The following is a 15,073-nucleotide window of genomic DNA, read 5'->3' on the forward strand; positions in this document are numbered from 1 at the left end:
TAGACCCTCAATCCAACCAAAAATAGTTTAAAATGGTCCAAGAAAAAAACAAACTAAATATGTGTCATTCTTCTTGGAACATACTAAAAATGACATCAACGTATAACATAAATTTCGACGAAAGAAATAATTATTTTCGTAATATTATTAATTGAACTAATACTCATTTTATTTTTCTTACACAGAGGTAGAAGCACTTGGTTGTGAAAAGCCAAGCACAACATGGTCAGGACCTTGTTTATTTAGTGATGAATGTAACAATCAATGCATCAATTGGGAAGGAGCTATTCATGGAGAGTGTAGTTTTGCACTTGGTCCTGAATGCTTTTGTTACTTTTGTTGATAAAATTATCATCATCTAAATTGATGCTCTATGTATGCAAGAATTAAATTAAAAAAATAAAATAAAAAGATACATGAAGTTTGTAATAATGTGAGAATTGAATAACAAATGAGCAAAGTCATTTATCTATGTTGACTTTGTTCTTAATAATCCGAACTAAATACGTAACGTAATCACATAAATAAGATCTGAAGAGGATATTATGCACTGATCGTATTTCTATTCTGAGAGGTAGAGGATTATTTTCTTATAGACCCTCGGTCAAAAAAAAGATAACAGGTGTGAAAAAACCAAGACAAATACTGAACAAGATATGATGACAAAGCATTCAGAAAAAAACAATAATTAAAATAAAATAATAGAATAACCGAACAACAAGAAACAATAAAAAGTAGAGGATAAATTTTATAAATAAACAACAAAATTCATCTCTAACAACAACTTATGAATTTATTTTTTTTAATATATATATAGGAGCTATTTAAAAACGGAATAAGGTTAAATCCAATTTGGGGTCCTAATATGTTATTAGAAATAAAGGTTTTTCTATTATAAATTAATAAAAAATTTATGCTATAAAATAAGATTTTCCCACTAAACTGACTAACCGGAAAAACACATGGTAAAAAATAAATTTTCATTAAAATATTAGAAATTAGCACTGAATAAACCAACTTGTCCAACTCTTATCAAATCTTAAATTCTTTGTTTGTGTTTCAAAATTAATTTTATTTTTTAATTATTTGTTCAAGTACTTCTAATATATGTATATATATATGAAATAATTGAATTAAGTGGATCATTAACCTGTCCAAGCCTAAGTGAATTGAATTGATTATGATTTTATGAGCTAATTTTGTCGTTTTTTCTAACACAAGTTTGAATGAAAAGTCATAAAATTTTATCTCCAATTATCTTGATAATTATTTTCTTACTATATGTCATTTGTTTTTACTAGGAGATAAATAATTTCCTTTTTCTTTTTCTTTATGTTGTTATTTAAATGCATACACTATGTCATTTTCCTTTAATCAAGTTGACTATGATTTTATGAGCTAATTTTATCGTTTTTACTAACACAATATCGATTTTTAATCTCATTATGACATAAATGAAAAGTCATAAAATTTTATCTCCAATTATCTTGATAATTATTTTCCTACTATATTTCATTTGTTTTTACTAGGAGATAATAATTTCCTATTTTCTTTAGCTTTACGTTGTTATTTAAATTCATAAATTATGTCATTTTCCTTTAATCAAGGTGAAAACAGTATTTAGCTAATGTTAGTTAATTACAACCATTGCCAAACACCACTTTTTTCCCAGATTTTACGTTTAACCAAAGATACAATAATGTTTAGATATTTGTTGTTAAAAAAAAAACATATTATTACACAAACAACAAAACAAATGAATTGTATCAAAGTTACTTTAGAAAGGTAAAAGTATAAATGAAACATATTAAGTATTATTGAATTTTATTTATATAGGTTTGAGTTACATTCACTTGTTCATATGTTGGAAGATAATAGAAAAGAAGTTTTTCGAGAGAACCAGAATGAACTATCGTCATAAAAAAGGTATATTGTCAAAAACAAAAACATTTTACATATTTCTTCATTAAATGTTAAAATATGTCATCTTTTTTTTTCTTTTTCTTTTTCCATTAAAGTTTGTTAATCTCTTGAGATTGAAAGATGCATAAACATTTTTTGCAGAAATAAAAATATGCAATTATATTATCTCTAGTCTCAAAATCTTGAGAAAATGTATAAGTATTCTCAACATATGTCCGAAACACTTATAATAAGGTTCTATTACTCCCGAACTTATTTTTAAATAATTTTATGTCTATTTTCGACCTATGTGACACTATCTTTTGGGTCCAACGCGTGTTGACAATTTTTTCAAGCTATCTAGTTGATAGTGTCATGTAAGTCGAAAAGGGACATAAAATTATTTAAAAATAAGTTCCGAGGTAATAGAACCTTATTATAAGTGTGTCTCTGAGATTTCGAACATAGATTGGAAATACTTATGTATTTTCCGCAAAATGTTTGAAATAGTTTATATCTGAATTCACATACTCATACAAAAAAAATTCTCAATAACATTTACAATAAGTAATTTATGTAATATTATTTCCTTTCTTGTCAATTATAGAGAAAAAAAATTATTTGGTTTTTTATATTTAGTCATAATTTTAAACGCCCCAATAGGATTAGTAAGGTAAATCATAATCCATATCTTACTGTTTTTTTTGTTTCGATATTATTATTAAAAAAAAAAACAAATACAAGCCCTAGATAACTTGCCTAGAAAATTTGCTTAAATTTTAAAAATATTACCGAAATAACTTATAGTCACAAAAAAATCTACGATTTATTTTAAATCATAATTTATTTTAAAGAAAAAATCCTAAACTCGATAACCATTCGAAAACATTCACATAAATTGAAATAAAAATTGAAATTAAAAAAGTACTTTAATTTATACCAAATTTAAGAAAAGAAATTTGTTGGTACATGTCAACCATTAAATGGAAATTTAAAACAAAAAAAAAAAAAACAGATGTAAACTATTCAAAAAAAAAAAAAAAAGTGACATCCAAGGAAGGTTTTATCCTCTTGAAGTACAATCTGGACTCATGTTAACCTCAAATTGATGATTTCAATATTTTAGGAACTTTGTGAAAATAATATATATACTTAAAATAAAACAGATAGTACCTCACTTAGAAAAAATTATTTCTTCCGTCGCCTCAATTTACATAACACTCTTTCTGTTTTAGTTAATCACAAAAAAAAATAAAATAATATATTTTTATGTTCAGTAACAATTTGACTTTAAACTTTTCTGTTTATCCTTCCCTTATTTATAGCCGTAAATTTTTTAATGGCTTATTTTTCTCTTAAATTTTATATCCAGTCAAACATCGTAACGAAATTGTTTTTATAAAATAAATGTTCAAAGGTTTTATTGTAGTTGTGTGTATATATATATATATATATATATATTATAAATTTCTATATTGGGATTTTTGCCATTTTGCAGTATACAAGTATGGAAGAAAAAGAAGTTTCAGGTAGAGAGGATGTTAAAAACCCACTCTCCATATTTTTCAGAGATATAAGGTAAAGTTTTTTGCCATTTAATTTTATTTTTATCATCTGTTCAAAAAGTTTAAGATTTATCATTTAATTTAAAAGGTTTATATACACACTTTACATGTAAAGAAATTATAAAATTAATGTGTTTTTTTCCCTCATTTATATCCTTGTGTCATATCAATAATATTGCTCAGACTCTTTAAAAAATATTATCGCACTCATGACAATCCTCAGAAACTGCACTACTTTAGGAGGAATCGACACACATCCTATGGCTACAAGAAAAATTATAGGATTTTTCGTCGCTAATCCATCAATAAAATTCTTGTAACTAATAGAATTTTTAGATAATCCATAGCTAATCCGTTGCTAAATTTAGTCATGGATTATGTTGTTATTGTTGTTTAGCTATAAAATTTTGTTCCATTGCTAATTCCTGATATTTTAGTAGCGATATTTAAAGAGTCTGATTAGCATAGTCCTGCACGATATAAAAGAGAGGGCACAGTTAAATAATAGCAGGCAAATGTATAATTTTTTTGTATATTAATATATAGACATAATACATAAATATGCCCTTTAACATTGCCTCATTTTATATTTACGTCCTTCAATTTTGAGTGTGCGCAAGTAGACATTTTAATTTGTATAAAATTGAACAACTAGGCACACGTGTCCTATGTGGCATCCTACATGGCGGTTTGCATCCTACGTGGTGTCCTGTGTGTATTGTGTTACATAGGACTAATGTGTCTACTTGTTCAACTTTATATAAGTTTAAGTGTTTATTTGTACACATCCAAAGTTAGAAGGTATAAATATGAAATGATACTAAGTTAAAGGGCATATATATGTAATATGCCTAATGCATAATATACATATTTTATACAAAAAAATATATATATATTTGACTAATGAATGTAATTATTTTCGATCGATCGGTCAAATGTGTAACTTTATCCCTTTTTTTTTCCTTTGAGCAGATCAATTTTTAAATTGGATGAACTTGGACAAGAAATAGGAAGGATTGCTCTACCTGCTGCACTAGCTTTAACAGCAGATCCAATTGCATCTCTAGTTGATACAGCATTTATTGGCCATATAGGTATCAACTTCACAAAAGTTTATGTTTCTCTATTGTCTTGCAATTAGAGGCGGAGCTAGGACTTTTAGTTCACGTGTTTCGACTTTTGGATTGCAATTTTGTTTCGCTCACTGGATTCTGAATAGATTATTTGTACAGATTAAACGAAAGAGTTAATGATCAAAACTATCACTTTTTTACGAGTTTTGTATATGAACACTATCAGATGTTCATATTTTTCTATCTGAACTATCATCAACTATTTATCATAGGCACAATACATAAATGTGCTCTTTAACTTGGTTACGTTTATGTCCTTCAACTTTGGAAATGCACGTAGACACTTAAATTTGTATAAAAAGCAGAACAAGTAAACACACGAGTCCTACATGACGCATTACACGTAGGAAAAAAAATGACATGTAGGACATGTGTGTCTATTTGTTCAACTTTATACAAGTTTAAGCGTCTACTTGTGCACACCCAAAGTTGATGGGTATAAATGTTATTTGAAGCGAAGTTAAATGACATATTTATGTATTATGTCATTTATCATAACACACCTTAACCATCAGTTATTCCCTCTTCCTACGTCATTTATGTAGAGGTGTGTTTGATAAACGTTTTTTGATGCCCCAGCTTAAGATTATAAGTCCCACATTGGCAAAAACACACGAGAGATGTTGGTTATATAAGTAAGCAGACCTTACCAACTACTGATGAGTTTTAAAGTCGTGCCGGCCTAGGTCCAAACCAGACAATATCACTATAGGGCTGGGTCGTTACACATTTGCTGATAGTTAATCTAGGAAGTTGGTAGACCTGATATCTCAGGTATGAAACTCAAAATATCAAGATACTTGAGGTGTAGTTTTGACTCGTCAAAACAAATATAGAGTGAGCTAAACTCAAAATCCATTGGATGAGAGATCTATGACTAGAATTCGAGCAAACAAGTTGTCAGTCCTTATAGGGCCATAGAACTTATTTGATCTCAAGTTCAAAATCTGCAAAACAGATAGGGCTCCCAACCATTTAGGAAATGTGTCACTCAACTCATTGTCACCTAAATCAAGAACTTCCAAATCCGTGCAATTGATCAAAGATTGCGGGACTTTCCCCTCTAGCTTATTCCCGTCAAATTTGATGACTCCAAGTTTGTTTCCTATACTAAAAGTAGTATTAATTGTCCTGCTAAGACTATTGTTGCTTAAATCCAAAACCGTAAGTCCACTCATCTCACCCAAACATAGTGGGATTGTTCCCTCCAAATTATTGCTGCCCAAATCTAGCAGTATCAGTGTTTTCAGATTGCAGATGGTTGAAGTAATCTGTCCACTGAGATTATTGTGCGAAAGGACAATAGAATATAGATTACGCTGGTTTAGGAGTGACTTTGGAATAGGACCTTGCAGCTGATTTTGTTTTAGAGAAACAATAGCCAATGTTTTAGACTTGAACTCCTGAATGTTTCCACTGAAATGGTTATCACTGAACTCTAACCATACGAGTGAGGGGAGAGAGAATATCCAGGAAGGTATAGTCCCATTCAAGTGGTTTGATGACAAGCTGAGTGAATATAGGTTTTGTATTCCGCTTACATTAGAAGGAATTGAGCCTGTTAGGGAATTGAACGAAAAATCTAGATTAACAAGTTGCGTCCATCTGGTAAAGGATAAGAACTCAAGTTTGCCATCAAAGTTGTTATTTCCAAGTAATAACCACGTGAGCTTTCCAAATCTATAGAAATCAGAAATTGGTCCTTCAAGATGGTTATCACCAAGGTTCAATTCCTCTATATTGGTGAGATTCCATAGAGGTTTATGAATAGAGCCTGAGAGATTACAAAAAGACAACTCTAATCTACGCAGTGAAGTTAGATGACCAAATGATTCAGGTATCCTACCAGTAGCATTCACACCTGTGAGAACTAACTCCATGAGTGATGCACTGCTATTCCATTTGGTTGTGGGAAACCTAACAGTGAGCTGTAGATTGGATGATAAATCAGGAGACTCCAAGTTGGAAATGTGGAAAACTCCTTCGGGCAATACCCCACGTAATTGTGTGTCTCGAAGAATGAGAGTTGATAAATAAGAAGAGAAATTTAGAGGAATGGTGGAAGAGATGTTCACAAAGCTAAGGTCAAGCTCTCTTAACTGGGTCAAGTTCTTAAGGATCAGTTCAAAAATGCGAGGTCTGAATCTAATAGCATCTGAATAACTCTGAATTCGAAGAACTTGTAATTTAAGAAAGACGAGAGAATTCTGCTGGAAACAAACCTGTAAAACTTGAATATGACAAATCAAGATGCGTCAAACTAGAAAGCTCACAAAATTTAGGTGAAAGCTTTCCGAATAAATAATTTTTAGACAAATTAAGCCGTTTGAGATTGGATAGCTTAAAGAGGCTACTGTTGGAGTGAAACTTTCCTTGAAGTCCGCTTCGAGCGAGGTTAAGCTCAGTCACTTGTCCCGTCATCTCGTCACAATGAACTCCATCCCATGAACAACAATCTATGCTCTTGTTCCATGATAGTAATTTCGAATAAGCATTTGTAGTAAACATGTGCTTGAATTGTAGAAGAGCATGAGCTTGATCTTTGGGGCACAAATGAGGTGAGGATGAGGAGAAAACAAGTTGAAAGAGAAAGGGATATATCATAAAAAATACAAGGTCTACGTAGCCCATTTCTGCAGTAAAATGTTTAAAACTAATTAAGTTGGTAGAGAAGAAATCAAGAAATGTTTGATCTGTGTCTATATTCAACAATTTTGATGAGGTATATATAGCATAATTAAGCAAAGAAATTTACTATACACATTTACTAACACAATTCAAATGTAAATCCCAACACTTGTAATAACACATGCATTTTGTCTTAACAACCAAAACAGGAACTGTTTCTCTTCTTTTTTTTTTTCAAACTTCTTCTCACTGGAATACACATGTAAGCATTTCACCTTGTGTTTTCTGGAAAATTCAACTTTTAACTACAAATAAAAATATTGCTAATTTGTATGTAGAGAATACTGAAAGTGATGAAGTAGATAAATCTGCAGGTATATGATAACTGCGACAGAATACCTACCTTGATGTTATGTCGGTTGGATGTATGAACAAAGAAGATCGATATGAGGCATTTAGGAGGAAACAGTGCATGTTTTTCACAAGTTAGGTCTTATTAATTGGTTTGGATTATCACTTCTTGTGATTTTAAGGTCTTACTTTCTGTGCCGAGTTGATAATTAGTGTCCTTTTATTTAAGTAGTGTCAATTTTTTAAAGCAAAAGAAGGTGTTGCCATGTCTAAAGTTAGTTCCCATGATAATAATTAATTCAAGTTCTTCCAAGTATGAAAGCCATTTTTAAATTTCAAAGTAAATTCAGATGTCAATGTGTTTTACTCTTCTTGAAATTGTACAGAAGAAGTTGAAGTTGAGTTAAAAATATGCCAAGTTGTTAAAAATAGCAAAAACTATACAATATGTGGTAATATGTTTAAATTTTGCTTTGGAGTAATCAATTCCAGGAAGGTCACCTAGTCATTTTCAGTCAATTTAGAGTTGTCAATTACACATTCACGTTCAATGTGGCGCACAATATGTAAACACTATTTAATCCTTCTCAAGTCATTGCACTGTAAGTCAAATCACATTCTCAAGTCAATGCAAGAATGATTCAAATGAGAGTCCCAACACATGCATTTGTTCTGATACACATGTAAGCATTTCATCCTGTGTTTGCTGGAAAATTTAATTTTAACAACAATATGGGACAAATAAAAGTATTGTTTGGATAAATCCATGATTGGCTGATGAAATTATGCTGAGATTATAATTTGTTATGTTGGTTGGGTGTATGAACAACTTTAGAGGTTGACAAGAAAAAGAAGATGTGTATAAAGTGAACTGATACCCGTTATTGTCTCTGTGTGATTCATTGTTGTTCATCGATCTACCTTTCATTGTCTCTGCTGACCTTATGTTCTGTCTCTGAAGTCCTATTCCTCCATGGGGTCGGTATTTCATCCTATCGGATATTGTAATTGTGTTCATCCTTGAACTGCTCCTTTTCACTTCTTAACTTCTTGATTTTCTTCTTCCAGAAACCAAGTCGATGACCAGATTTTGGGATGATGCTTCTGTGGCTGTGCAATCCAGATCATTTGGTGGTGCTTGAGCATGTTGTTTCCAATCTTCTATTGATGTATGTTGCTAGTGAAATACCTCCTTCCCTTTTTCTTATTTGGGGACTCCTTGAATCTGTCGTCGTGTGCTTACAAATCAAATATGTGGACTGATAATCATGATATAAGCAATGCTTCCTCTTCACGACACATGATATATGACTTAATCTTTTGGTCTTGATGCGTAGATTAGGAACTTGTTGTTTGACTAAATTTAGAATCCTCCTAGCTTGACTTGGTAATGTGCAAGTATATTTCCTTCTCTATAAGTATGCTTAATCTGAATTCGACAAAGTTTCGATGCATTCATTATGGGGGAGGTTAGAAAGAGATGAGAAGCCAAACTTTCTTAAGACCTTTGTTAGGAACAATCATGACAGTCTATCATAAGCTTTTGTCATATCCAATTTGACCATCACATTAACAGATTTGGTCCTAATCCTTATGTCTCTGATGATCTCTTGAGTTAGCAGAATATTCTCCACAATATTCTACTAACTATTTTTACCCCTCAGTCGATGGTCTTTAATTATTTCCCCTCAATCTGTGGTCTTTAATTTTTACTCCTGCTTATCATTTAATGAAAGTTTATGGGTCAAAGTACCCTTAACTATGACCTAGTTTCGTAAGAGAACTTTTGCCTTTGTCCTCCATAAGTTGTGTAGAATCTAATTTGCAAGGCAAAAGGTTTCATAACATAAGTTCTATAGGAATAAACCATGCCTTTGTAAGACATAAATTGTGCCTTGCGTATTTTGTTTCAAAAAGAGCTAGAGTTTGTTCAGATAACTAGTATTTAAACATGTTGCATAAGCAAGAAGCTTCTTATCTGAGAAGAAATCATTATCATTTGACTCGAGCTCTGCAATTAGTGTCCTAAGTATTATGAAGAGGACTAGAAACTGGGAACTCTTTATAGTACGAGCCTACGAGGCCATGCCTGTATTTTTAACTATTTGCTGTAACACAGGTATTTGATGCGATGGAGCAAATTTGCATATGGAATGGTATGATTTCTTCCCTAGCATTAATGATGAATTCTGGTTTGCAACAAAATGAGATTTCCTTTGTGGCAGTTCTATCAGCTTGTGCGTGTGCCAAGCTTATCGATTTGCGGTTCTAATTGTTTGAAGCAATGTCACATGAATGCGGACTTGTAGCTAAGATGAAACATTGTGGCTAGCTGTGTCGATGAGCCTGCATCATGATGAAGTCATGACTCACCTCTGCTATTTTGGTCGTCGTTAGTATCCTATGAAATTCTATGATTTTTCCTTGCAATTGAATTTGTTGAGTCACAACAGAAGAAAATGTAACAAACACTTGATGAAACAAAACACAACCACTAACTATGAAAGTAAAAACTTTTATTCACATCCCAGCAATGCAGTAGACTTGAATCCTGCAGTTTTAAAAAAATGAAAGTATTAAAGTTGAAAGCTTTAAGGATGAAATTTTATGGCTATATAAAATGTGATCTTCTGAAGGATAGAGATTAAGTTGAATACCTGGAGGTTACATGCTAATATCTTTTCTTGTGCTTTTTCATTCTTGTAATAATTATGTGTTCCAATTTTACATCCATCCTCGAAAACCATGCTGGATATTGAGTTGACAGCATTATGTATATTATGGACAGTCCAATAACAAGTCCACAACCGTAACCCATGAGAACCGCCTGCCAACTGATCATTGGTGAATCTTCTTCTTCATCTAGCTCAAATGGAGTTGTTGCTTCTGGTACCCCTTCATCGCTGCCACAATCTTTTGAGAGTGGAAATCCACGTAACCCATCATTCCCTTGGTATGAACTATTCTCAAACGTATCAAATTGTTTTCCTTTGGGGATGCATCCAACAAGATGATTGTGAGAGAGATTTAAGACTTCAAGTGATTTGAGGGATACCAGCTGTTGTGGAATTTCTCCGCTGATTTTGTTGGATGAGAGATCCAATGATTCAAGTACAGATAACTGGTGCAGTGATGCTGGTATGTGACCTTCCAAGCGATTGTGAGACAAGTTCAAAGTACGAAGCGCAATGAGATCTCCAATAATGCTTGGGATATTACCTTCAAATCTATTCCTTGAGAGATCGATAATAATCTCTGTAGTCAAAACTCGAGGAAGTTCAAGCTCCAGTCCCTTTGTCGTCACTATAAAGGAATATGTGTAAGAATAAGAAATACCTCCTACATACTCTCGGGTTCCACTGTTTTCACTAGTTATTTTCATCACTTTAAATTTCTTGAAAAGACTCATGGGTAAATGTCCACTAAATCCGTTAGATGAGAGATCTATGATTCGAATTTGAGCAAATAAGTTGTCAGTCCTAGAAACTTTTATAGGGCCAAAGAACTTATTTGATCTCAAGTTCAAAATCTGCAAAACAGATAGGGCTCCCAACCATTTAGGAAATGTGTCACTCAACTCATTGTTACCTAAATCAACAACTTCCAAATCCGTGCAATTGATCAAAGATTGCGGGACTTTCCCCTCTAGCTTATTCTTATTAAGTTTAATAACTGTAAGTTGGTTTCCTATACTAAAAGTAGTATCAATTGTCCCCCTAAGACGATTGTTGCTTAAATCCAATAACCATAGACCACTCATCTCACCCAAACATAGTGGGACTGTTCCCTCCAAATTATTGCTCCCCAAATCTAGCACTTGTAGTGTTTTCAGATTGCAGATGGTTGAAGGAATCTGTCCACTGAGATTATTGTGCGAAAGGACAATATAATATAGATTACGCTGGTTTAGGAGTGACTTTGGAATAGGACCTTGCAGGTGATTTTGTTTTAGAGAAACAGTATCCAATATTTTAGACTTGAACTCCTGAATGTTTCCACTGAAATGGTTATCACTCAACTCTAACCATTCAAGTGAAGGGAGGGAGAATATCCATGATGGTATAGTCCCATTCAACTGGTTTGACGACAAGCTGAGTGAATTTAGGTTTTGCAGACCACTTACATTAGAAGGAATTGAGCCTGTTATGGAATTGAATGAAAAATCTAAAGCTTCAAGTTGTGTCCAGCTTCTGTTATAGGATAAGAACTCAAGTTGGCCATCAAAGTTGTTATATGCAAGTGATAACGACCTGAGTTTTCCTAATCTAAATAAATCAGAAATTGTTCCTTCAAGATGGTTATCACCCAGGTTCAATACCTCTATATTGGTGAGATTCCATAGAGGTTTAGGAATAGAACCTGAGAGATTACAAGAATGTATTGTCAATGCTCGCAGTGAAGTTAGATGACCAAATGATTCAGGTATCCTACCAGTAGCATTCACACCTGTGAGAACTAACTCCATGAGTGATGCACTGCTATTCCATTTGGTTGTGGGAAACCTAACAGTGAGCTGGGGATTTCCTAACAAATAAAGAGATTCTAAGTTGGAAAGGTGAAAAACACTTTCCGGCAGCATCCCGTATAACTGCGTGTTCCGAAGTCTTAGATTTGTTAAACAAGAAGAGAAATTCAGAGGAATAGCGGAAGAGATGTTTACATCGCTAAGGTGGAGCTCTCTTAATCGGGTCAAGTTCTTAAGGAGCAGTTCAAAATTGTGAGGCTCGAATCTTAATTGACTATCCTGGAGACGAAGAACATGTAACTTAGAAAGACGAGATATTTCTGACGGGATTATACTTGTAAAATTTGAATACGACAAATCAAGATGCGTTAAACTAGAAAGCTCACCAAATTTAGGTGAAATGAGTGATCCAAAAAAATTATTTCCAGACAAATCAAGCCTTTTGAGATTGGAGAGTTGAAAGACACTACTGTTTGAGTGAAATTTGCCTTGAAGTTTGCTGCAAGTGAGGTTAAGCTCAATCACTTTTCCAGTCGTCTCGTCACAATAAACTCCATCCCAAGAGCAACAATCTGTGCTCTTGTTCCACGAAAGAGTTTGCGGATATGACTGAATCGGTTGGCCTTTTACGTCGAAACAGTTACCGGAAACATAACGACTTATTTTAAACATTTGCTTGAATTGTAGAAGAGCAAGAGCTTGATCTTTGGGGCACAAATGAGATGAAGCAAGTTGACAGAGTAAGGAAAATAGCATTAAAAAAACAAGTTTTACGTAACCCATTTCTGCACTAAAAATGTTCAAAACTAATTAAGTTGGTAGATAAGAAATCAAAAATATTTTTTCTTTGTTAACTCTATTCAATAATTTATATATATATATAGCACAAATTAATCAAAGAAATTTCTTAGTGTGTAGACCTTGATAACAACATCTTAGGTGGAAAATTCTTTAAATTTTGTATCGATTTCTTGATGTGTAGACCGTGACTTAAAAATATGAAAAAGGACTATTAAAATCTACAGTTGATACAAAAATTATATACATTGACAATTCTCATATTTCTTAGATCATTATTCCAAGCTTGTTGTATAAATTTTCCAATGACTCAAATCGTATAAATTTCTTTTGTACTCCGAAGTGCCAATGCTTGGTGACTCGAAATCGCAATTATCGGGTTGAAAGTGAAGGATGCTTACCAAAACGAGCAACTCCCTCTCGTTAAGAGTTCAAAGTATGAAGTCTGTATTTAAATATTTGAAGTAAATTCAAATATCAACTTCTTTTGCTCGTCTTGAAATAAATGTTACCTAAAAAAATAATTATATGAAAGGTATATCATATCATATCATCATATATTATAAGTGGGAATAAAAAAGTTGAAAGTTGAAATACCAAAATAACCCTATATAGTTGAGTTACTACAATAATACCATTATATTATTATTATTATTGATTATTATTATTATTATTAAATAGTAATTTAAATTCCATAACAGAATATCTTTTACATACCACTAAAATGTTACCATAATAATTTGAAGTGCATTTATGAGTATTCCTTTTGCCATTATCATTGAGTTGCATTAACAATTTTTCTTTTTAATTGCTGAATTTTGAGCACTTAAAACAATTACCGTTTTAGATTAAAAAAACTTAAACATTAGAGCATATGAAGAGAGAGGTTAAAGCATATGGAGAGATTCATACAATATCAATATTTAATTGAAGAGAATACATGGTTAGATGTTAGAATTTATTATTTTTCACTTCTTAATGACTTTAATTGCTAAACTTTTTAGCTTCTACAATTAAATACATTCCTTCACGGCCTTTCATATACACAATTTCTCTCTTTATAAATTGAATAGAAAATATTAATCCATTACACTTTATATTTTCACATCTTATAGTTCTTATGTAATCTTTTATATATAGTTTTTATGTAATCTTTTATTCATTGGTCATTTTTTTTCTTATTGATATATTGCTTTGTTTAATTAACTTCTTTCATTTTGTATGAAAATATAATGTTAGATATTTGGCAATCTTGACAAATCATATAATTGAAGTAGTAATCTTTTTTTTTTACCAATAAATATAATGTATCCCACATGATTAAAAGAAAAAGTTTTTATCAATACAATCAGAAATTCTTCAGATTCTATTGATCTTTGCAAGTTGCAACCTTAGTTGAATGTTTTACCAAAAATATCATTTTTACCCTTTAAATATTGTATAATGCATCAATTATTCTAAAATAATTATATCATTTGAAATGTTTGATATTAAATAACATGGGATACACGTGCAATCTACGTGTTCGAGAACTAGTATTATATTATAAGTGGGGAGCTCCAAGATGTAAAGTTGAATTACCATTTTATTCCTATATTAAATAAAAATGTTATATTCATATTTGATTATTTTATTTTTGAAAAATATTGAGCAGTAAACTTTTAAGTGACACATTAACTAAAATATAGAAGCAGTTACCTTTACATTGCTAGAATCTTAGAAGTTGTAGATTTCAATACAATGAATTCCCATAATTAATATATTAATATATGTTATTTTTAATCATAAATACGTGAAAAGAAGCTAAAGAGACTAATTAATCATTTAAAGTGAAAATATTATATAAAGCCAAGAATAGTTTTCATTTTCCTCAAGTCCCCTCTCCATTTTTATGGGCTCTAAAGAAGAGTATATCATTTCTCTGAGCAATTTTTTATCAATCAATGTCAAAGTTAAAGGTTATTAAAATATGTTATGAACATTGTTGGATTTGTCCAAGAATTTCAGCTATGGATGTTGTTGGATTCGTCAAGGAAATTTCTTAGTGAAGAATACACTCATGACACTTATTATTTAATTTCCTTGCTAGGGCTTAATATGTACAACGCACAACATTAATTTTACGGTAAAAGATTTCTATATGTTATTGGTTTTACACATATTTCATTAACGCAACACATAACATTTCACTTATTCATTTAAATATTGTAGTTGTATAGTTTTTTGGATTT

The 15,073-nt window shown here is 31.6% G+C and overlaps 2 protein-coding genes and 1 pseudogene across 4 annotated transcripts; 1 reads left to right on the forward strand and 2 right to left on the reverse strand.

Annotated features, from left to right (window-relative positions):
- The first annotated feature begins 1,800 nt into the window (after nucleotides 1-1,800).
- On the forward strand, nucleotides 1,801-10,102 carry LOC138347790 (protein DETOXIFICATION 42-like). 3 transcript variants are annotated; one of them, XR_011220329.1, is made up of 7 exons: nucleotides 1,801-1,926; nucleotides 3,401-3,480; nucleotides 4,440-4,561; nucleotides 7,603-7,713; nucleotides 8,648-8,748; nucleotides 9,699-9,735; nucleotides 9,805-10,102. XR_011220329.1 is itself a non-coding variant. In XM_069296169.1 (5 exons), exons 2-4 carry the CDS (start codon nucleotides 3,410-3,412, stop codon nucleotides 8,719-8,721), a joined length of 267 nt encoding a protein of 88 aa, XP_069152270.1. In that variant the 5' UTR covers nucleotides 1,801-1,926; nucleotides 3,401-3,409; the 3' UTR covers nucleotides 8,722-8,748; nucleotides 9,699-10,102. The 3 variants fall into 3 exon arrangements, 1 of the variants encoding a protein (XP_069152270.1); XR_011220328.1 differs by lacking the exon at nucleotides 7,603-7,713; XM_069296169.1 differs by lacking the exon at nucleotides 7,603-7,713 and having other exon boundaries at nucleotides 9,699-10,102.
- LOC138347789 (receptor-like protein Cf-9) lies at nucleotides 5,027-7,489 on the reverse strand (annotated as a pseudogene).
- On the reverse strand, nucleotides 9,977-12,878 carry LOC138347787 (receptor-like protein Cf-9 homolog). Its single transcript, XM_069296162.1, has 2 exons — nucleotides 10,237-12,878; nucleotides 9,977-10,130 (listed from the first exon to the last, which is right to left on the reverse strand). Exon 1 carries the CDS (start codon nucleotides 12,825-12,827, stop codon nucleotides 10,251-10,253), a length of 2,577 nt encoding a protein of 858 aa, XP_069152263.1. The 5' UTR covers nucleotides 12,828-12,878; the 3' UTR covers nucleotides 9,977-10,130; nucleotides 10,237-10,250.
- Nucleotides 12,879-15,073: the final 2,195 nt, after the last annotated feature.

This window comes from Solanum lycopersicum, chromosome 1, assembly GCF_036512215.1.
Source record: "Solanum lycopersicum chromosome 1, SLM_r2.1".
Lineage (NCBI taxonomy): Eukaryota > Viridiplantae > Streptophyta > Magnoliopsida > Solanales > Solanaceae > Solanum > Solanum lycopersicum.

What these genes read in the sequence shown, in the direction of transcription:
- LOC138347787 (XM_069296162.1), bottom strand. Translation starts at nt 12,827, where the DNA reads ATGGGTTACGTAAAACTTGTTTTTTTAATGCTATTTTCCTTACTCTGT.
- LOC138347790 (XM_069296169.1), top strand. Translation starts at nt 3,410, where the DNA reads ATGGAAGAAAAAGAAGTTTCAGGTAGAGAGGATGTTAAAAACCCACTC. An exon ending in ATATTTTTCAGAGATATAAG is followed by an intron (nt 3,481 to 4,439) that starts GTAAAGTTTTTT and finishes TCCTTTGAGCAG; the next exon opens with ATCAATTTTTAAATTGGATG. An exon ending in AGCATTTATTGGCCATATAG is followed by an intron (nt 4,562 to 8,647) that starts GTATCAACTTCA and finishes TTCTTCTTCCAG; the next exon opens with AAACCAAGTCGATGACCAGA.